Here is a 23,046-nt window from a genome sequence, read left to right as displayed (position 1 = left end):
TAAATATTAGTGACTCTCAGGATTCTTTTATTTTTTTAAAACCATTGTTCTATAGGATGTGCTTTCTTACCTGGGTTCATCGATTTTAAATAACTTAACAATATTTCCTTATATTCTTATTACAGTTACAGCTCCAACTATCTGAACTTGACTCTGAACTCCAGATAACATAAGCACCTCCAACACAACACATTCAACACTAAACTTAGCATTTTCCCCATTAAGCTTGCCTCTCCTCCAGTAGCTCTATATTCCATTAATGTCACCAAGCCAGAAACGTGTGACCTCTCTCTACCCTTACCCTTAACGTCCAATCAAGTTGAGAAGTCTTACTGTTTCCTCGCTGCTCTTCTCATTTCTAGTTTCACCCACGTATAGAATAATATCCTAGCTCCAGTACAAACTCACAGCTCCTACCTAATCTCACATCACCCAGCCACACTGAGCTCTGTTTCTAGGAGATGAGTTAGCACATGTGAAATACTAAGAAGAGTTCCTGGCATACAGTAAGTGCTCACTAAATGTTAGCTGCTATTATTATTATTACCACCACCACTCCCACTCCCTTTATTCTTATTATTAGTTTCCCACACTCACCACACTATTTCACATGTTTCACATTTTTATGTCTTTGCTGATGCTATTCCCTCTTCCTGGAGTTGTTCTATTTGCCTAACTCCTCACTCAAAAAAAAACAAAAAAACAAATAAGCAAAAAAAAACTTCATAGTCTTTCTCCTTCAAGAAACCATCTCTAATATCTCAGGTCAGGCTAACTGCCCATATTTTAAGCTTTACGATAAACCTATGAAAACTTTGACCATACACCTTAATATATTGTAATATATTGTAATTATCTGGTTTTGTTTACCATGTCACCTAGAGCAGGGGACAGTAAACTACAGTCCTAGCGCCAAATCCAACCTACTTTCTACTTTTTTATGTAAATAAAGTTTACTGGAACACAGACTTACCCATTTGTTTACATATTATTTGTGGCTGCTTTCCTGGTATAAAGGCAGAATTTGGTAGTTGTGACAGAGACCCTTGGCCCACAAAACCATATCTGTACTATCTATTTACTATTTATTTCTGGTCCAGAATTTCTCAGTCTTAGCACTATTGAGATTTGGGGTTGGATAATTCTTTGCCATAGAGAGACTGTCCTATGCACGGTAGGATAGACAGCGACAGCCTTGGCCTCTACCCATTAAATGCCGGGAGCATTCCTACCCCATCATTTCACTACCCCTTTGCTTCACTCCATCTACCCAGTCCCCACTCCAGTCTTAACAACCAGAAATATCTCCAGACACTGTCAAATGTTCCCTGAGGTCAAAATTGTCCCCATTTGAGAGCCACTAACCTGGCCCTTTACAGAAAAAAGTTGCCAACCCCTGAACTATAAGATCTTCCAAGGAAGGAACTGTGCCCAGTTCACTTTGTATTCCAGAGAGTATACCTGGAACATAACAGAAGCTCATTAAATCAATCATTTAAAGGTAATTGGGGGATTTTAAGACATTTCAAAGCAATTTATAATTTATAAGAATTTTAGACTTGAAAGGGACATTGGTGGCTATCAAGCTAATACATGATGTTATAAGTTTTATTCCCTTTAGCATTTTAAACATCAACTTTCAGAACTGTTTCATTTAAAATATCTGTGAACAAAAAGTATGCTACCACCATCACAACACCATTTGATTACCAGGAATTTAAAAAATATGAAATCACTGAATTCATATTTCATGTATGCACATACCTTTCATTAATCCATGAATGAAGTTTTTTTTCACTGTCTATAAAGAAGAAACTACTATTTTCATTTTGCAGATGGGATCATTTCAATTGGAGTCAAACTATGGTATGGAGAAACAGCAACTTCCTTATAGTCAACCAAGATATTCATTTGAGGGATATAAATTACTTTCTACTCCCTTTAATTAATAAACCTATGATATAAACAGCATTGCTGAAACTACAAAAACTTTTTTGCCTCAAAGGGATTATATGTCTGCCAGAAAAGCTAACAAACAAATGCAGGTCATTTTAAGGACCAAATAAATGGCAAGAATAGCCAATATTTACTAAGCACTTACCATGTGCTGGTATGGCATCATTTCATTTGATTCTCATAAAAATTCTATGAGGTAGGTACTATTAAGAAACCCATTTTATGGCCATCATTAAAGAGTCTAAAAATAACAAATGCTGGAGAGGGTGTGGAAAAAAGGGAACCCTCCTACACTGCTGGTGGGAATGTAAATTGGTGTAGCAACTATGGAAAACAGTATGGAGGTTCTTTAAAAAACTAAAAATGAGCTACCATATGATCCAGCAATCCCACTTCTGGGCACATATCCAGAGAAAACTATAATTCAAAAAGGTACATGCACCCCAATGTTAATACCAGAACTATTTATAATGACCAAGACACGGAAGCAACCTAAATGTTCATCAATAGATGAACAGAACAAGAAGATGCAGTATATATACACAATGCAATACTACTCAGCCATAAAAAAAGAATGAAACAATGCCATTTGCAGCAGCATGGTTGGACATAGAGATTATCATACTAAGTGAAGTAAGTCAGAAAGAGAAAGACAAATACTATATATTATCACTTATATGTAGAATCTAAAATACGACACAATGAAAACAGAAATATACAGACACAGAAAACAAACTTATGGTTACCAAAGGGGAAAGGGGGTGGGGGAGGGATAAATTAGTAGTTTGAGATTAGCAGATACAACTACTATATATAAAATAGACGAACAACAAGGTCCTACTGTATAGCATGGAACTATATTCACTATCCTGCAATAAACCACAATGGAAAAGAATATGAAAAAGAATACACACACACACATATATAATATATATATATATATATATATATATATATATATAAAACTGAATCACTTTGCTGTATACCAGAAACTAACACAACATTGTAAATCATCTATACTTCAATTAAAAAACAAATCCATTTTATAGATGAAGAAACTGAGTTTCAGAGAAGCTGACTGACTTGTCCGAGGGCATGCAGATAGTAAGTGGCAGAACAAAACTTTAAGCCTGGAAGTCTGCCTCCAAAATCTGAGCTCCCACACAACATACCATATAAACGTGCTTGGAATTCATAAATGAGAAAGACCACTGCTAACCAGGGTGGTCGGTCAAGCAGGCAGCCATGAGATGAGTCCTGGAAGAATGGGTAAGAGTCACATGGCAGAGAGAAAGGGTGAAATCCTCGGCTGAGATATCCAGATAAAGAAGTTTTAGAAGCAAGAACTCAAAACATATATTTAGAATAAGATGAAATAGCCACACTGGTTAAATAGAGAGAGGACGTATGAGGAAGAGGTGACAAAGTGGAAGCCAAACTACGGAAGGCCATGAGTGGGCGGCTGAAGAACACATGCTCTTGGTGGGCACTGGACGTTACTGAAAAGCAGCACAGAAGGCAAGGTGGGGCAGAATGCAGACTGCAGAGACAGGCAGAGAGAATGCAGGTGGGAAAACTCGTTATGACACCACAACAACAGGTGAAGGCAGAGGGGAAGGAGAGAGCCGACTGTCCAGAAAGGAGAGAAATGAATGAGAAGTACAACAAGGGGATTGTCAGTGGGATTTGGGGCTGATGCGATGAGGGCAGAGGGGAAGAAGGGGAATGAGAAGGAAAGATCAGAGCTCACCCTGAGGTTTCCAACTTGAGTGAATGCGTGATGACAGTAGTGTCAGCTGTTCTAAACCTACCGGATTATATATAACCATGTGTTCTTCTCACACTTAACACACTGCCCCGCCTCTGTTCTAGACAGATATGGATCATCCCATGTGAGTTTTCTCATCACTCCTTTCTCAAACCTCAAAACCATTCTGTGTTGTGTCTCCTTTCCTACCATCTCTGGGAAAGAAGTATTCTTTCTCTCCCTGAGTTTAAGAAGGTACCCGTCAAGGGAAGGATTTCATGTAAGGACAGGCTAGACTAGCACATGTTTGTAGCCTGCAAAGGAAAAACAAATAGAGAGGCAAGCATCAAAGGTGCAAGAGAGTGTGGGGATAATTGAAGCGTAGATGCCAGGAGGTGACAGGAGAGAAGGAGATGCTCAGCAGAGTTGAGCAGGTGAGCTTAGAAACCTGGAGGGACACCTTGTCCTCTGGAATAAAGGGAGAGAGAAAGTCAACCTAGATAGGAGACAAGCAGCAAATGAAGACTCCAAGGTGGAGGTAAGCTTGATATGTTGATATTGCCTAACTTGGACCTTTTAAGACAAGCCGGATGTCTAAGCATAAACATTTTTCCTCTCACTCCCCCTCTCACTGAGCCACAGCCACAACGGTCTCTTTACCATTTCTTTTTTTTAAATTGAAGTGTAGTTGATTTACAATACTATTTTAGTTTCGGGTGTACAGCATAGTGATTCAATATTTTTACAGATTATACTCCACTGAAAGTCATTATAAGAGAATGGCTGTAATTCTCCCTGTGCTATACAATATATCCTTGTTGCATATCTATTTTATACTGAGTAGTTTGTATCTTTTAAGCCCATACTCCTAACTTGCCCCTCCCCCCGCCCCACTCCCCTCTGGTAACCACTAGCTTGTTTTCTACATCAGTCTCCTTGCCATGTCTTGAACATGTCAAGCTTTCCCTTGCCTGGGGTCCCTTTCATCCTTGCAGCTTCCTTTGATTGGAAGAGCCTCTCCCAGATCTTTGTGCAGTTGACTCTTTCTTGCATCTTAGGTCCCAGCTTAATTATCACCTCCTCAGAGAGCCCTTCCCTGACCACTCAGTCTAATAAGGGAGACCCAACCTCCTTACCACTCACTACCCCGTTATTCTCTGTTACTTCCTTCATACCACATATCCTTATTGCAAGAATCTTAATTAGGTCTTTACACATTTGCTATTAGTCTCCTTCAACCATAACATTAATTCCATAAGCTCAGGGACCCTATATATGGTCTCATTCACCACATACTCCAACACTTAGGCAGATCTGATAACAGAGTAGTCGCTCCACGAATATACACTGCACTCATGAATAAGTCAATGAATGATATGCTGTTGAGAAAATGGATATAGGCAGAAATGGAAATTTAAAGCAATAGTTTTATTACTGATATTCACAAATATTTATTAATTTTTTGAAGAATATTTTCCATATACTCATGTGCCAGGACTTATGCAACTCTAAAGGGAATACTCAATCTGTAGAAATCCTAGTCCCTGCTTCCAAAAGCCCATACTATTAGGGAAACATATGAGCACAGATCATTAAAATACAATGTACTATAAACTATAATGGCACTTATAATGCAAGGCAGTTAAGAACTGAGAGCTGTGAGAGCTTACAATAAAGTGCTTCTAACTTAAGCCAGAAGACACAATTCTACTAAAGTGCTGAGGACAGGTGTGGCGCTTTGGTGTGTGGCTGCAATTGCAGAGGGTATGGAGTAACCATGAGGTAGAGAAGGTGGGACACACATACAACTCTCCCAAGAAGTCTTCCACTGAAATAAGGAATGAACAAAGATGCAAATTCATCAGGAAACAGAATCAAGAAAATTATTTTGAGCATGTCTCTAGTTTGAGGGAATAGAAAAGAGGTGAAGAGAAAATCGAAGGTAACTGAAAAGGGAGGGATTCCTTAAAGGGGCTAAATCTCAGAAGACACAAAAGAGAACAGCAGTTACACTCAGAGAAGAGGAGAGCTCATCCTGTAAGACAGGAGAAGAGAAGGTAGCAATAACTATCTTTGAAGGTAAATCTAAAAGTGGAGTGAGAAGAGTTTTAGCAAGCATAAGCTAAAGATTTTCTATGTTCTCCATGAAGTATGAGATCGACCATCTGCCAATACTGGCTGCTGAGGGAGAAGCTGGGGGAAAGGGAAGGAGGAGAATTTTACTGGTTGATAATTGGTGTGCAATGTTGCTGCCCTACGCTACATCTTCACTGATTTTCAAAGTGAAAAATGTGTCCTTCTGTCTCTCTTGAAATTTATGCAGAAACTACTCGTGGCGTACTGTCCACATGGGGGGATGGAACACAAGGTTACAAAAGCACATAATGCTAATGTCAGAGTTGTTTTGGCATTTGCAAAGCAATTTCAAAAAACATTAGCTAATGAATTAGCTCAATGATGACTTTAACCCTGTAGGTATATGTGTACAAGGACTACTTTTTCTGTCTCCTTTGAAGCATTCGAAGACACAAGAGACTTTGTCTCAGTGGGAATGCTGTGGTAGATTACATTTGCTGTAAATAAGTGATATTTTTAGAAAGCAATGAGTTCCACTGAATTTATCCTGAAGAGAAAACAAATGGCAAAGCTAAATGAGAGACTCCCAGAATCAGACTGAAAATTCACCATAAGCCCCAAAAGCTCCTCATTCTGGCTTTCTGAGGGTATTGGAGGCAAATAGCTCCAACTTCACAGAAAATATTGGGCAGGAACAGAAGTACAGACGTGCTGCCCATCTCAAGAAAAAGGTGTTCCACTGCTTGGCGTTTATACCAAGAGGAGCTACTGCCCACTCAGGTCCCATGATAAAAATCATTCCTCCATTAACAGGTTGAGCAATATCAGTTTGCCCAGTCAGAGTTGGAAATCAAGCAAAAACTGCCTTCCTCTCAGAACAACCAATGGCAAGGAGAAAGAAATACGTAACTGTATCCAGTCTCCCAGAAGGACATTTTTTGCCTGATTAAACGACCTCTCCTCTGAAATGAAACCTCTAAATGGTAGTGAGAGACGATTCCCTAGAGTGGGTTTAACCACAGAATTACCAACCTTTTCCTGAAAAGCTTTTTCCTTTTCTTCTTCACCAAGTCTTTTGATGGAGTTGGTAGAGATGGCAGCAGGAGTCACGACAGCAACAGTATTTAGAACTCAGCTCCAATCCTTGCTAACTGAGTGGCCCTGGGCAAGACGCCCACTATCTTTACATTCAAATTAGTAATGATAACAGAATCCACCTCATAAGTTTGTTTTGAGAATTAAATTAGGGGATACATACGAAACAGCCACAGAGACATACTTCGCGTGCATCCACACTGTTAAGTGCTCAATAACTGGCAGCCTTTATTGTTGTTATTATGATTATAATTGCTGTGGTTATCATGGTTTTGGAGATGACGCCAGTGAAGGTCTGAGGAAAGAGAAATAATTTTAAGTGACTAATAAGTGATGACAGTGGCTGGGAACCTCAAATCCTACTGCAAGGGCAACTCTGTGAGTCTCGGTGGGACATCTGTAGTCAACTGATTTGGAGATTAATCAGGAACGTCTTCAACACAATGAACCTGGCCTAATTAATAAGTCCCATTCTTTCTTTTCAGAAGTCTCATTCACTATAGGATCTTATGTGGGGTTTTTTTCTCCCCAGCTTTATTGAGATATGATTGGCATATAACATTGTAAGTTTAAGATATATAATGTGATAATTTGATACATATATTATCATACTGAGTGAAGTAAGTCAGACAGAGAAAGACAAATTATGATATCGATTATATGTGGAATCTAAAAAAATGGTACAAATGAACCTATTTACAAAACAGAAATAGAGTCACAGATGTAGAAAATAAACTTATGATTTCCAAAGGGGAAAGGGGGGAGGGATAAATTGGGAGATTGGGTTTGACAGATACACCCTACTATATATAAAATAGATAACTAATAAGAACCTACTGTATATAGCACAGGGAACTCTACTCAATACTCTGAAATGACCTATATGGGAATAGAATATGAAAAACAAGAATGGAGTGTGTATATGTATAGGATCTTATGTTTAGAAGGAAGCTAGAAAACCAAGACTGCCTACTCATTTGTGCTATAATTTCTTCTACAACCTCAGCAAGATGGTTGCCCAGACTTTGCTTGGATGCCTTGAGTGACAGAGAATACATTATTTTAAAGGCAACTCTGGACAGCTCTCATTGAAATGTTTTCCTTGTATTTAGTACCCAGCTTCCACTCAATTGCCCCAGTTTTTCTTCCTGAAGATATATGAACCATGTTCACATCCACTTCATAAGACAGTCCTTCACATATGAAGACAAGTCTCAACCCATGAGCTCAGGCATCTTTCCCTCAGGTTAAACGTTCCTGGATCCATCAGTCAACTCTTTTTATGTCAGACTCTTGAGCACACTGCTATCTGTTTCATAGTTCAGCTCTAAACATGTTCTGTCAACTAGTCAGCTAACCTTTTAAGTGCTGATCATTCAGAACCGGAAGAGAAATATTCCCAGTAACCAGATTATCACACAGTGGTGATGATGCTGATAAACACAATTTACCAAGCATTTTCTATACGCCGGGCATTGTTCTAAGGGTTTTAAAATTATTATCTCAGTTAATACTCACAACAACCCTATCAAGTAGGTATAATTATTCCACCCATTTAATAAATAAGCAAAGTGAGGTACAGAGAGGGTTAAGTAACTTGCCCAGCATTCCACAGATACTGGGAATAGAGGTGGGTTTTGCAGCCAAGAACTCTAGCTCCAGAGCGTACTATTTTCGCCAATAAATTATACTATAGAACTGTCACCTCCTTTGTTTTCATACCTTTATTAATTCAGTCTCAGAACATTAAGGCACATAATGCCTATCATTCTCAGCTCCCTGTCGTTCACAAAGTTGATGAGCATGCTCTCTTACCTTCCCTCAAGCCCCTAATAAATGTCGAGTAAGACAATGCATTGGACATTCACCAGAAAGTTCCATGTAAGTCAAAATGGACCCATTTACCAGGACCCAGTGGTATATTTAAATAGATACGCCTTTACTGAATAGCTCTTACATCCAATCCCTTTTTCCCCATCTTGTGGATGAGGATATCACAAAGTGCATTGCCAAATACCTTGCTGATACTTAGCTATGCTAGGCCCACGGTACTTTTCTGAGCTTTAAGTATAGTAACAATATTGAATAATATGTGAGTTTAGTTGCTTATATGGCTTGTTTTTAGTGAATGACTATGGTTCTCTTCTTTCTTCAGTGGGCTCATATCTTCTGTTAATAATGCAATCCAAAATCTTTCCCAGATGCCAATGAAGTTCGTAAGCCCATAACTTGCACTATCTACACTTTTTCCATCTTTAGTCATTACAAACCTCCCCCATTCTCTACAATTTCTCAAAAACCAACTGGATTTCAAAAATCTTATTTTCAAATTCTCTCTGTGTCATTCATCTAAGTCAAGAAATTTGAATTAATGCAGATCAATTAGGTGCTTTCTAACAGGCTCTGATATTAAATTTCCTAACTTTGTCTATCTTTTCCTGGCCAAAGACCTATTTTCTTGTCAGAGAAGACAGGGGTAAAATAGGAGTGAGGAATTCTTCCACATCATTTAGGGCTCTGTTGCAAATGACAGAAAATTTAGCTCATGCTGGCTTAAACAGAAGAAGGAATGTAATCAATCATGGCTGGAAAGCCAGAGGTAGTCTAGGTGGAAGAATGTTTGATCCAGGGCTTTAAAGTGTCACCAGAACCTAGTTTCTCCCCATATTTTAGCTCTGCTTTTCTCCGTTCTAGCTTCATTTTTAGTCCCATTGTGGCAGCAAGATGGCGGCCAGAGGTCAGTTTTATACCATCCCAAGTTGTAGCTCAGAGGAAGGAGAAGTACCCCCCTACAAGATAGAAACAGAGTCCTGAGACTGAATGTCATTGGTCCAAACTGTGACATTAGGTGTGGGTTAGGTGCCCAGCTATGAACAAAATAACCACAGCCAGAGTAATGGAAGTTCCTGATGGACTTAGAGCTCACATGCTCATCAGGTGAGCCAGGAATGGAGTCAATGCCACTAAATCACTGCACTGAGCATGAAGGAAAATAAAAATCAAGAAACATTTATTGAAATAAGGGAAAATGAATACCAGATCTCTTAAAAAAATGTTTACCATATCTTACTTCTCCATTAATAGTCCATCAATTATAAGTAGCAAACCGTTCTTTAATATCTTCTTCCAGCATTAACTGAAGAATTTAGTATTTAGCAATACTAAATATCCTGCAGCTTCAGCCCCGCTGATACTCTTCCTCAGGTACACACCACTTTCTTATAGCCACCCTTGATACTCTTCCTCAGGTACACACCACTTTCTTATAGCCACCCTGGGCTAAGTGTTCACACCTTGCCTCCTCTGTGAAATAAACCTCATGTTCATCATACATCCCCAGTAGTTCAGGGCTTTGTCTCCTCTTCCTCTGTGACATCAAATGCCATTCTCTCCCCTGCCCATTTCAGCTCCTGGTAATCCAGAAGGTAATCTCTTTTCAAGAAGGTCCAATTCAAAAATTATCCTCTTCAAAAATTTTCATTCTTAAACTGACTCACATGACATTGCCAATATTAGACTTTTTTTTTTTTTTTACCCAGAAAAATGGCAATTTCTATGGTCAACCCTATAGGTCTCTCCTGGGACACAGTTTCTCCTCTTTCTTGTCTTCTTCTGCTACATTCTTCCAATTTCTCAGACTCTGATTCATGTTTCTACTTTTTTCTAGCTTGTTGGAATCTTGTCCCTCTTGGTTTCCTTTTTGTATTGGCCCTTCCATTCTGCCAAGGCATTCTTCCCTCCAAGCTCACATTGTGCATATCTTCCTAAGAATGGGAAAATAAATTCTGCATTGCTATCCAACTTGTCTTTCTACGTTAGAAGTATTCCACAGTAGTGTGTGTTTGGTTTGACAATGATAACGATCCTCATTTTACAGATGAAGACATGGGTGTTCAAAGAGGTTGTATGGTTTTCTAATTAGTACCAGAAATGCATCTGGTAGCCAGGTTCTAATTCAGTTGCTCTTTTTTAAGATACATTGGATTCTCCTAACTTCTGCAGTTTTTTAATTGCAGAAACAGCAAATAGCAGTAAGTGGTTCCTTAAATAAACATACCTGATCAATTTGGTTTCATTTATTAACATAAATAGTAACATTAGCATTTGTACAGTTTATAAAGCACCTCCATGTTTTTTATCCCATTTGTTCCCAACACGAAAATGCCTGAAGTATTATTATCTGATGAAAAAACTGAGGCTAAGAGCATTCAAGTGGCTTGCTAAGAGTCTTGCAGCTGGTAATGAATGAGTCTATGCAAGACTCAAAACCTGGACTTGTGCTTCCAAAGTCAACTCTCCTCTCATCTTCCATGTTGACCCTAAAACCCTCACTTGATCTTGCTCATCATGGGACCACACAGTATTCTCAAAGCTAGGAAAAAGGAAATTTTTAGGCCCAATGACATGACCTAAATTTGCCTAGTTATGGACAGAGTGATTTATCCCCACCTGAGAAATCAGGAAGGACACCAAAACAAGAGCCTGAGAAGCACAGAGGCAGGAAAAATGAGAACAGAGGTAAAAAAAAGTATAGCGAGGGAAAAAGAGGACAATACAAAAGAAAAACCAAAAGAGAAATTGTGATCGCATAACAGACAGCAGAAAAGACAGTGAGACAGGATAAAATAAGCATATACTTTTTTAAAAAAAAAAAAAGCAACAACAAACACATTATCCTAAAGCCCACAGGTGCCAGCAATTCAAATAAACATATAGCAATTAACAGAATTAACACAGCCTTAAATAGCTTGGCTCACCAGATGTGGACCCCTATCAGGGTTCTATAAAATGTAAAGTTATTACAGATTAAACCATTAATCATCTGTTCAGAGACTATCTCTGGCTGCAAAATCCCATTCAGTTTTAAATGGCTAATAATCACAAAGGGATGTGGATGGTAATGTGCACAATGATGTTCTACCCAATCCTTTTTCCTTTAAATATGTGTTCCACTCTCCCCGTTCTGCTTTCCTTCCTCCCCACTAGAGATGCCATGAGAAAAGAAAGGTGGGATAGACCAGTGGGTCTCAGAGTTCTCAGCATCAGGTGAGCTTCTCCATGGGCAATGGAGAGCCAAATGGAGGACCAACATGCCAGCGGAGAAGTAACAGATTGAGGGGAAAGGACGATGGTGTAGAAAGAACCAAGTCAAACAACACAGAAGACGCCAACACATAGGAGGATATTGTGATGGGCTTTAGTCAGCTCCCTGGTCCTCATAATAGAGACACTATTCATGCAACTCAGCCTTGATTTGGCTTTCTTCTACTGCACTGTGCTTCATCCAACAATAGTAGCTCAGTAATGTCAAGGAGAGAGGAAAGGAGAAATAAATGTCCTGACAAGGAGGGTCATTGGAAACTGAAATGGGAGTTAGAAGGTAGCACTTTTCTGCAGAAACCTGAAGACTGAGAGAGGAACTCTCCTGGCCCAGTGCTAAAGCCAATGGACCAGGCTTCCCAACTCTTCCTCATCTCCCTAGGACAAAAAGATGAATCAAGTAGAAGTGGTAGATGGACTAACTTCAGTTCTCAAGGAATTTAAAGCCTGACGGACAAGCTGTCAATCTATGTCATTCTACTACTTCAGATCCTTCAACGGCTCTCCATTACCTAAAGTCCAAGGGTAGAGTGTGATATAAAGCTCTCTATGACCTGGCCCCTACCTAACTTTTCAGATACATTTTCAGAACTCCTGATCTTATATTTTGTGCCCTGACATTGGCAAACTGTTTGTAAGTTCCTCACCCAGACACCATGACATGCCCTGTCTCTGGGCCCTTGCTCAGGCTGCCCCATTACCCTGGAGCATCACTTCTTCCCTGTTCATTTCTATCTGTCTTCAAGCCTCCCTTGGGCATCATCTCCTCCACAGCGTTTTCCTGAACCCTATGATATACTAAGTCCTTCTCCTCAGCAGCCCCACAGCACCTGTGAATGCCTCTTTTTTTGTGCATTAACTGCTTTTCCTCGAAATTATATTTGTGTGTCCCCCACTAACTGTGAGGTCCTCTGAGGCAAAAACTGTGTCTGATTCATCTCTGTGTCTTAGCACAGTCCTTGGCATACTGTATTTTTTTAGCATATACCTGTGGATCTAAATTCTGCCAGATTTTAGAGCTCCATGAGGTTAGCTCAGTAATGAATTAATTTATTTATTTGTTTCAGACATGCTTATTGAGTGTTTTATTTTATGCCATGAACTCTTCTAGGTGCTGGGGAAACACCTGTGAACAGATGAGGCCTTTGTCCTCAGGGAGCTTACATTTTCATAGAAGGGAGATTGACGGTTGTTAAATAAACCAGTTTCCAAAGGAAACAGACTAGGTAATGACTGAGGGTGGGTAGGATGGGTTATTCCAATTTCAGTGAAGATGAGAGAATTTTAGTAAGGCAAACCTCAGAATAAAGTTGTGTTTTTCCCCCAGACAGTGATTTGGTAATACAAACATACACATGTGCCAATGTATATTCACTTACTCTTATATTTATTTTATAAACTGTTTTATAAGAATGATTACATAATCCTTAATCATAATTATTGTAGCAAAACATCACTGTATACTTATGTATGGTTTCACTTTTACATATATTATTTTATTTGTTCCTAAGAACACAACAGAGGTCTTATTATCTCCATGTTATAGGTTAGGAAACTGAGGCTCAAATAAGATCAGTGGCTTATTCCAGGCCATATAGCCAGTAAAGTAATAAAGCTGGTATTCCCAATCAGGTTTTCTGATTTTAAACCCAGTATTCTTTTCATTTATGCTATGATGCCTCCTCAAAGCCTTTTCAATCCCGTTCTTCTCAGAGTGGGTTCCAACCCATTTCTTTTAGTCTTGCTGGGCCTTTTAATGTAATACTTCACTCATATCAGATAGCTGGGAGGTTCCTAAAAGATTCAACTATTGCTATGTCAGGATGTTCTTTAATGATCCCAAGAAAGTCACGTTGTCAATAGTGCCTAAGAGCATTTATCTAAAAGCTATTTTTTAAACTTACAAACATGTGATTTCATTTGACAAATATTTATTGAGCGCCCACTAGGTGCTAAGAACAATTCTAAGAGCTGGGGACATAACAAGAACAAAAATATGACAGACATGTTGAAACACAAAACCATGAAGAGGAACAAGGTGGGGATTTTTGTGATGCTTGAGTGGACACAAATATTGAATTGATAACTAGGGCATGCATAGTACTTCAATAATTGGATGATAACATGGACCCTCTCTGTCACGCTTTTACTCTGGTATCAAGTTAGTAACTGTGCACACAGGTGAAATCCACAATCACTTTGACTCAAGAGTGGAGCCAGCAATATCACAAAAACAAACAACCCAATCCAAAAATGAGCAGAAGACGTAAATAGACATTTCTCCAAAGAAGACGTACAGATGGCCAAAAACTACATGAAAAGATGCTCAACATCACTAATCATTAGAGAAATGAAAATCAAAACCACAATGAGGTATCACCTCACACCAGTCAGGGTGACCATCATCAAAAAATCTAGAAACAATAAATGCTGCAGAGGGTGTGGAGAAAAGGGAACCCTCCTACACTGTTGGTGGGAATGTAAATTGATACAGCCACTATGGAGAACAGTATGGAGGTTCCTTAAAAGACTAAAAATAGAACAACCATCTAACCCAGCAATCCCACTACTGGGCATATACTCAGAGAAAACCGTAATTCAAAAAGAGACATGTACCACAATGTTCACTGCAGCTCTATTTACAATAGCCAGGACATGGAAGCAACCTAAGTGTCCATCGACAGATGAATGGATAAAGAAGATGTGGCACATATATACAATGGAATATTACTCAGCCATAAAAAGGAATGAAATTGAATTATTTGTAGTGAGGTGGATGGACCTAGAATATGTCATACAGAGTGAAGTAAGTCAGAAAGAGAAAAACAAATACCGTATACTAACACATATATATGGAATCTAAAAAAAAAAAAATGGTTCTGAAGAACCTAGGGGCAGGACAGGAATAAAGATGCAGGCATAGAGAATGGACTTGAGGACTTGGGGAGGGGGGAAGGGGAAGCTGGGACGAAGTGAGAGAGTGGCATGGACATATATACACCATCAAATGTAAAATACATAGCTAGTGGGAAGCAGCCACATAGCACAGGGAGATCAGCTCGGTGCTTTGTGACCACCTAGACGGGTGGGTTGAGGAGGGTGGGAGGGAGACACAAAAGGGAGGGTATATGCGGATATATCTATACATATAGCTGATTCACACTTTGTTGTACAGCAGAAAATAACACAACATTGTAAAGCATTTATACTCCAATAAAGATGTGATAAATAGATAGACAGATAGACAAAAGAGTGGAGCCAGAACTTAACTTTCAGGTGTGAAGTAACTGTAGTTCCGAAGATAAAAACTATTTTGTGCCACATACAAAATATCAACGATCTGGAAGAGAAATCCCATAGGGTCTTCACCATGTCCCCATTTTGAAAAAAATGAAACATAAAAGCACCCAGCTCAGCTTAAGGCCGCTTAGAGCCACAAATGGCCAGAGGTGACAGAAAAAGAAAGAAAGAGACAGGGAAGGGAAGAAGAAGTTGTAAAATAACTGCTGACTGTTCTAAGGGGAAATAGTTAAAGTGGGTAAGTGGGATTTATCAAGGAGGGAAGTCCCAACATAGCTGTAAGCTTTTACTGTTTACGAAATTGTCAGAGAGAAATGCCAGGAACAATAGAAGAATTTCCTAGACTTTCCCACAGAAAAGTGAATTATAATGATTAAATGGAAAGAAAGACTATGCCAGGATTTCATTAAACTCAAAGCTATCTGTTTAAAGCACTCAGACAAATGAGAAGGCCTCCCAACTCCCTTAGAAAGACCATACTATATACGTAAAGGAGAGATGGTGCAAAAGTTTATATTAAGTTCTTGTTTCGCCTACCACTTCCTTCACTGTTTTGGACTTTCTTTCTTCTAACTTGATCTGGATTTAAATTCTGCTGAGCTGCTAGCTAAGATATGTGCATATTTTTATTACTATTACTGTTATTTCTGTCACTGACACTGGTTTTCAGAACAGCCTTTAATTTTTAAGCTATTAAGTGCCACTTTTCACAGACTTTTGAAGCTGTCTGCTCTCCACCTGGACAGTGTAGTATGTGAGTACATGTGTGTGGGTGTGCGTACGTGTGTGTGGGTGTGCGTGTGTGCACAAATTTTATTTACTTTAGGTTCTGCACGGATAAAATCATCAGAGATATCTTCATGTTTTTATGAGACTTGTTTCAAAATATTCAGGGGCATCCTTCCTGACTGATAGATTTGCGGTTGGGAAATTGCTCCTTTGTCTCAAAATACATAATGGAGAGATGGTTCAACATAATTGTGTGCAGGGGGAAATTAGTTCTAGAGGCCACCCCTAGACCCAGTCCAGGAGAAACTCCAGGCTCAGGGCTGTTTCACGACAAAAATGGACGAGCTCTCCACAGCAATCAATGTCTAATTCATTCCTGAGCTACAAACGTGGAACAAGAATGCCCCTATCTGGGCTTCCCTGGTGGCGCAGTGGTTGAGAGTCCGCCTGCTGATGCAGGGGACACGGGTTCGTGCCCTGGTCCCGGAAGATCCCACATGCTGCGGAGCGGCTAGGCCTGTGAGCCATGGCCACTGAGCCTGCGCGTCCGGAGCCTGTGCTCCGCAATGGGAGAGGCCACAGCAGTGAGAGGCCTGCGTACCGCATGAGAGTGCAATTCCAATGGAGTGCGATTTAACGGTGTTTAAGAATCTTTCAGGGTTCATTAGACAGAGTAGTTTACACCGTTATTCTATTCAAATAGGAGTAAATCCCAGGGAAGAAGTGTGCTATGTCTACAGCAATTCCATCAGGAATGACCTGGGGAGTCCCTGTAGCCAGCAGAAGCCTAGGTAATGTCCAGCAGAGAGAGGAAAACTCTCTAAGACTTTTCTCCTGTCATTTTTCCTTCAGAACAAGAACAATACAAAGCTGTAATTGGATTTTTCCCTCCTTTGTCGTCTCTCCTTCCTCCCCCTTTCTCTCAATGCACACATGGTTTATTGCAGCAAGGCCCAGCTCAAATATCAATTCTTCTCCAATGCCGACTCCCACCTAAAATGTATCTGTTTTCTCAGCTCAATTAGATCACTTCATCTGTGGCACTGAACACATAGTGCCCTGAGCTATAATTTTTCCTTTACAGATCTCATCTCTCTTCCCAGATTACAAAGTCTTCAAACACGGAGACCGTGGTTTGCAAAGAGCCATTAGTTAGTTAGTTACAGCACAAAAAAAGGTACCCAATGATTATCTGATAAATGTCTCCATTCAATAAATAATTATTATGCACCTGCTCTATGCCAGGTATAACAGATGCAACTCCTGTCTAGACAGCTCACAGCCGAGTGGCGTGAGTGAATGCACATGTGATGCCATCTCATATTTAACTGATGTGCAACAAATTTCAAATAACCATAATAAGAATAAAACATGTGCCCTGAGAGGAGGCTCATAACATGTCACAAGGGATCTTTATCTACAAGAAAGAACACTGTTAGCTTCTCAAGGAACTTCCACAGGGAAATGGTATAGTTATCTTAGGCAATCAAGCTTAGTTTAGATTAAACAAAAATGTGCAGTGCACTGCTCTGATGACACTGTGTGCTAAAAGAACTCCAGCAAATCAAGTCTGATTCTTTTTGCCTCAACAATTGACCTTAGAGATTGAACTTACACTTGACTGAAGCTCCTTTGCTCTCAGACAGAGGTCTCAACACATTAGCTACAGCAGTAATAAACGAGTAATGGTAAAGCCCCACTGCTTTCTCAGAGCTGGTAGTTCTCAGGGAGGAAAAAAAAAAGGAAAAACAAGTCTTCTGGGCCTTAATATTATATTCTGAGAATTTTCCTTCACCTCGAATAATGAGACTCTTGGGAACACCAAGCTTAGCAAAGGTAAAACAATACATATGTTATGTTTTAGACAAGACACACAACCACAAATTGAGCCACTTTTAGCTAAGGCTTCCCTACTTGCCAAGTCAAAAATACAAACTCAAACTTCACACAGGCCTAGTTCCTTGTGATTTTAAAGTCCTTTCATCTGAGTTATTTCATTTAATTTATAAAGCACAGCTACCTGTGGGATCAGGTTCCTCATCAGTTAGATGAGGAAACAGAACCACAGGGTACTTAAGTGGCGAACCCAAGGTCCTGCAACCAGCTTAAACTGGGATCAAAACCTAGGGCCTCTACTTTTAAGTCCAGAGTCTTTTCTGCTACAACCTATGACCTCATAGAATAGATCAGAGGACAGATCCAGTCACTGAACTGAAAATTTCATTTGTTCTTAGACAGTCAGTGCATTAAATGGAATGGGTGGACCTTACCTCTCTAAGGCAGCCCATGAAGTTGTTGCTGACGGGTGAGCCTGGCAAGTCAGCGGTACTCGGGCTTCCTCCCACATAGAAGAAGTCATCTGAGCCCAGCATGGTGTAGTCCTCTTGAGTGTAGCCCGTCGTGGTAAGGATGCCATCCACAGAGATTGTCACCTGGTGGAGGGACATAGGGACAAAAAAAAATCCCAACAATGACCTTACAGTCCTATCAAAATCCAGGGGCTTCCCCTACCTGTGGCATCACTTTCATTAAGATTTGGGTGAGGTATTCTTTCTAATTTGGATTGATTTTGGTATGTGCAGCCAAGTTCCATTTTCTGGTCTGCCTCCCTGTGGCCCAAGCCTCCAGTGTCTCCCTGCAGACTCCTGGGGGAGTTTTTCGGAACTGCCAAGCTGAGCAACTCGCTCTACCTGTTGCCCTCTTCACTCAGTCAGGCTAGAAAATGGAACTATCCTCAGACGTCTCCGTTCATTGGTAAAACGATCATTTACTTTTGAAAGATTGTAATTTATAGTGGTCGTGAGAAACAGCAAAGGAGATGTTTGACAATGGGGTTTGTTAGGGGGGTTGGTCTTTGGTTGTTGATGTTTTTTTCTTTTTTCTTTTCTTTTTCTTTTTTTATTTGTTTTTTTGGGGGCTCACACCAGGCTGACAAACATGCATTCAGGGAGGGAAGGAAAAGGGTCTTGATTTCGATGAGTCATGGGTGATACATGCCACGGACTACCCAGGACACCAACCCCTGTCCTCCCTTGTCTGCCATCACCACCAGCCAGAGAAGAAAGGACCCAAACCAAAAAAGGCAACACTAACAAAAAGAAAGGAGTGATGAGGCATAATGGCCAAAATAATAACAATGCCCACAGGAAACCAACAGCACCCATACACCCAACATCCATGAAAGGAGCAGAGGGCACAGAGAAGAGATGGGGCCTCGAAGCGTGCACGCACCGTACACTGACACACCCATGCGAAAACCATCTGGAGCCCAGAGAGAAGGCAGGAGAATAAAAGGGAGGGAAGTGGGACAAGGGTGAGGAGCCCTAAAGAAGAGAATCAAAATCCACTTCACACTTACATGCACGAAACCAACTGAAAAACAAGATGGGAGTGAAAAGAAGAAAACACACTCAAAACTCAAGGGCAGTCTTTCCCCTGCCTGCCACCTCCCTTCCTAAGAAAAAAGAAAAGAAAAAGTCCAAACCCAACCCCAAAATATATGAAGGGTGACAGGAGCATGAGGAAGCGTGGAGACAAAAACGAGAGAGAGGAGAACGTGGAGTGGGGTTGATGACTGGTAGGTTGTTAGTACTGAGTTGGAAAACGAGGGAACAGATTCTGATGCCCACGGGGAAGTTCACGAGACAGGAACATGCCATGCAGAGTTTGTACGGAGAACACAAATTGGCACAGCTCCCTTTGTCCAAGGTGGGAAGTAAGGTGAAAGGAGGGAAAAGAAGAATACAGGAAGTCGAGTACTTTCCTCCCCAGATCACCTGTGGCAGCCGTGGCCACACAAAAGGGAAAGAAAAAAGGGATTCGGGAGTGGGGAAGGGGGAAAAGAAAGGAGGACGAGTGAGGGGTAGGAAGACACGGAGAGAAGAAAGTCCTCAACAGAAATCTCTGTTGTCCCTAGTCAGTAACTTGGAACTTGCAAAATAAGAAAACAAAACAAAACGAATTTAGCTCAACAAAGAACATTTCTTTAAAAAAAACTTTTCTTTAGGAAAAAAAAAATTACAATGTAGAGAAAAGGAAAACTGTCCCAACCAAACTCATCCAAATAGTGTCAGGACAGGTGCATCCCCTTCCATTTTCTTCTTAAAGAAAAAGAAAGGATTGTATTTAATTCAACAAAAAAATTTAAAAGAAGAAACAATTCTAAAGAGGATAAACGGGGGGTTTGGGGAGGAAAAGGGGGGCAACACACGGCAAACCCAAAAAAAGAGACAATAAGAATGATATCTACCAGACAATGTAGTTTGTTTACCATAGCGTGTCCGATGCCTGAGTGCTTTGCGGAAAAGGGGGAAGAAAGGAAATTAAAAATTGTGAACAGAACGATTGTTAATTAAAAAAACTAAAAACAAAGATGAGTCGTTAGGGTGTTAGTACATTAGTCGGTTAGTAAAATGACACATTGCATGAATGATCTTGTGTTAGTTTTCCAAAAAAAAGGCACCCGACACAAAAAGAGAGTGGGGGAAGACAATGAGACCAAGACTCTATGGAAAACCTTGGCACCTGAGGCACAGCCAGGAAAGGAGCTGCAGTCCACCTCGTCTTTGTAACTCCCCTCTTCTCCCAAATTCCACTCAGACCAGACCTCACCCCAGTCAGAATTAGCATCATACTTACTTTCCAGGAGCTGTTCTGAAAGAACACCACCCTGCTCCCTTCCCACCCTCTAGCACAAACACAATCCACCTGTCCTGAAAGAAAAGACCCCCAAGGTTTATCGTTCCACACGTAGATAAATAGAGAGCTGAAATACCAATACTTTGGGGATTGTTTTTTCACATCTGACTCTGATTACATGCATGAAAAATTATGATTTTCTCCTAGGACAAAAAGATCTTAAAACATTTACAGGTCATATCTAGCATAGGAAGGCTACATATGTAGTTTACCCTGGGTTTCCACAGGTAATTTAAAGATCCACAACCCCCTTGATTTTGTGTGGATTTGTGCAGCAGGAGGGCAACTTTCTCCTCTTTCCTGTTCTCTCAGGTTAAAATAACTGTGTCGTTAGAATACATCTAAAGAGTTGGAGTCTCCTTCACTAGCCAATAATGTTACTTTGTTTACTTTGCCAGAATGTCTCCTGTTAGAATCACTCTCCCCTCATTCCTCTTTAAGAATGCTTTTCAAGCTTTTAAGCAATTTCTTGCATGGATAGCAGAGAGGACTGGCAGGTTAAACATGATTAGAGAAGCCCTACAATTAGTCTTTTCTTCGCTGTTTTCAAACGTTAAATTGCCAACACACCCTGAGCTGGGAGGCTGGAAGGCTAGAAGATGGTTAACCCCAGTTTTGTGTTTGCAGTTTGACTAAAGTGGCATATAATGGTAAAGCACTTCCTGTGATGGCCATGACCTTGGACTCAGGTCCTGGTTATAATTTAGAACAGATAATCCACATTCCCTCCATTAATCAGAACCCCCAACAAAGTACCTGACCTTGGCCTGACTTGGCCCAAAAGCAGAACCGTAGCAGATGATTAAAAAGGAACAAAGGGGGAAAGTTCTGCTCCATTTGTTAAGGAAACTCCAAGTAAGCTTTCCTCAGATGAATCTTTACCACAGAAGCCATTCAACCTTACCAGAAGAGTAGGCGAGACTGCCATCAGCTTATTGTCAAATATTTATGAAGTGATTTACAGTTTAACTGAAATAGACAGGGGCTTCCCACCCCTTCAAATGTATCCTAGAGAACTCAAAAAAATGTTACAAATGTACTTTTAATGGGAAAAATAATAATCTTAGCTGACTCAGGGTTGAAAGGATTGTATTTGCAAAATCAACTCTGCTTTTCTGAGATTTTTTCCTCTTTCAATAAATTGCATTTGGATGCAAAATTCAGTGCAGATTCTGATGAGGTCCAATTTTAGGTGCACTTTCTCTAAAAGATTCATACTCCTTCTGTTGAGAAATGCCCCCAACACCCTAGGGCCTCAGTAGCCTTGTCTTGAGAGCTCTACTTAGCTGCATCCATGGGGACAGACAGAGGCAGTCACCTTTGAAAGAATACTCAGCATGTAAATCATGTGCATGTCCCAGCGAGTCTAGCACCCAGACCATGGATGAGCTCATAATCCTTCTGGAACATAAGGTGCTTTGCATATTTAGCCACCACACGTGGAGGATTGTAATCACCATCTCACAAATGGAAACTGTGGTGTGGAAAGGTTAAATGCTTTGTCCAAAGGCACAGAGAGGAGTCGGGTCTTAGAACTTGGAAGAGAAACCCTATAGTGTTGCCTTCCTCTGCTTGTTCAGACTAACTCAGCACAACCAATATCTGAATTACAGTTTGGTTCGTCCCCATTTCAGTGTAAAGGACTGAATTAGGGCCCAATTCTATTTTAGAAAAGCGTTTTTAGTGGAAATGAAAGTGAGCCTTTTCCGGCTAATTGGAATCATTCTAGAATGGCAAAGAAGCATGTGGGGTGGGAGAGAGAGAGAGAGAGAGAAACAGATTGGCTGGTGAGAACCACAACCTGATTCCGCTCCCCAGTATATGAAAATCCCCCCTTAACTGACTAATGCCAGAAGGGTATTCCTGTGCAACTGCCAGTCAAAACCAACAAAAGGTCATATTCTCCTTTTTGGTCTAGTTTCTGCTACTCAAACCTTTCAAGCCCTTATATGTTAGCAAATGAAAATTTGATGTGGGCTCTCTTGGCAGCTGAGGGGGACTCTCCTGTAAGTACAGGTGGGGAATGATGAAAGGAAACATCAGCAACAGGATTCTTTGGCCTTGCAGGAAAAACACAGAATGGTGATTCAAAAATGTTCAACCTATGTGTCTGAAGATGACGGGGGATTCTAACTCTTAGGATTTGGCAACTTCATCACAAATAGAATAGCATCTCCGACCATGGGGCTTCCCTGACATGCTTAAGTGTGGAAATGGGTATTTCGAATATTGTGTGTCTCCAGTGTGGAGGGGCCTTCTCCATTTACTGAGCATTATTAAGGAGTTACACTTTTATCAAACAGAAAACATAGGCAAACACCTGTCAGTTCTCATGCTTTCATGTT

The 23,046-nt window shown here is 40.4% G+C and overlaps 1 protein-coding gene across 14 annotated transcripts in view; it reads right to left on the bottom strand.

The window, feature by feature from the left end:
- Positions 1-23,046, bottom strand: part of NRXN3 (neurexin 3) — a gene marked incomplete at both ends in the record, with an annotated part of 1,625,679 nt that overhangs the window by 1,202,673 nt on the left and 399,960 nt on the right. For 7 of the 14 annotated variants that reach the window (XM_082616773.1, XM_082616786.1, XM_082616783.1 and 4 more), the window contains one exon: positions 18,274-18,435. In XM_082616773.1, coding sequence (XP_082472899.1) covers positions 18,274-18,435 — 162 coding nt within the window. Of the gene's footprint in view, positions 1-18,273; positions 18,436-23,046 lie in introns of those variants that run through there. The other 7 variants (XM_082616789.1, XM_082616775.1, XM_082616777.1 and 4 more) reach the window with 1 other exon arrangement.

This window comes from Mesoplodon mirus (assembly GCF_964341445.2).
Source record: "Mesoplodon mirus genome assembly, chromosome: 4".
In the NCBI taxonomy this organism is placed as follows: Eukaryota; Metazoa; Chordata; class Mammalia; order Artiodactyla; family Ziphiidae; genus Mesoplodon; species Mesoplodon mirus.
This window is presented reverse-complemented; position numbering and strand designations above follow the sequence as displayed.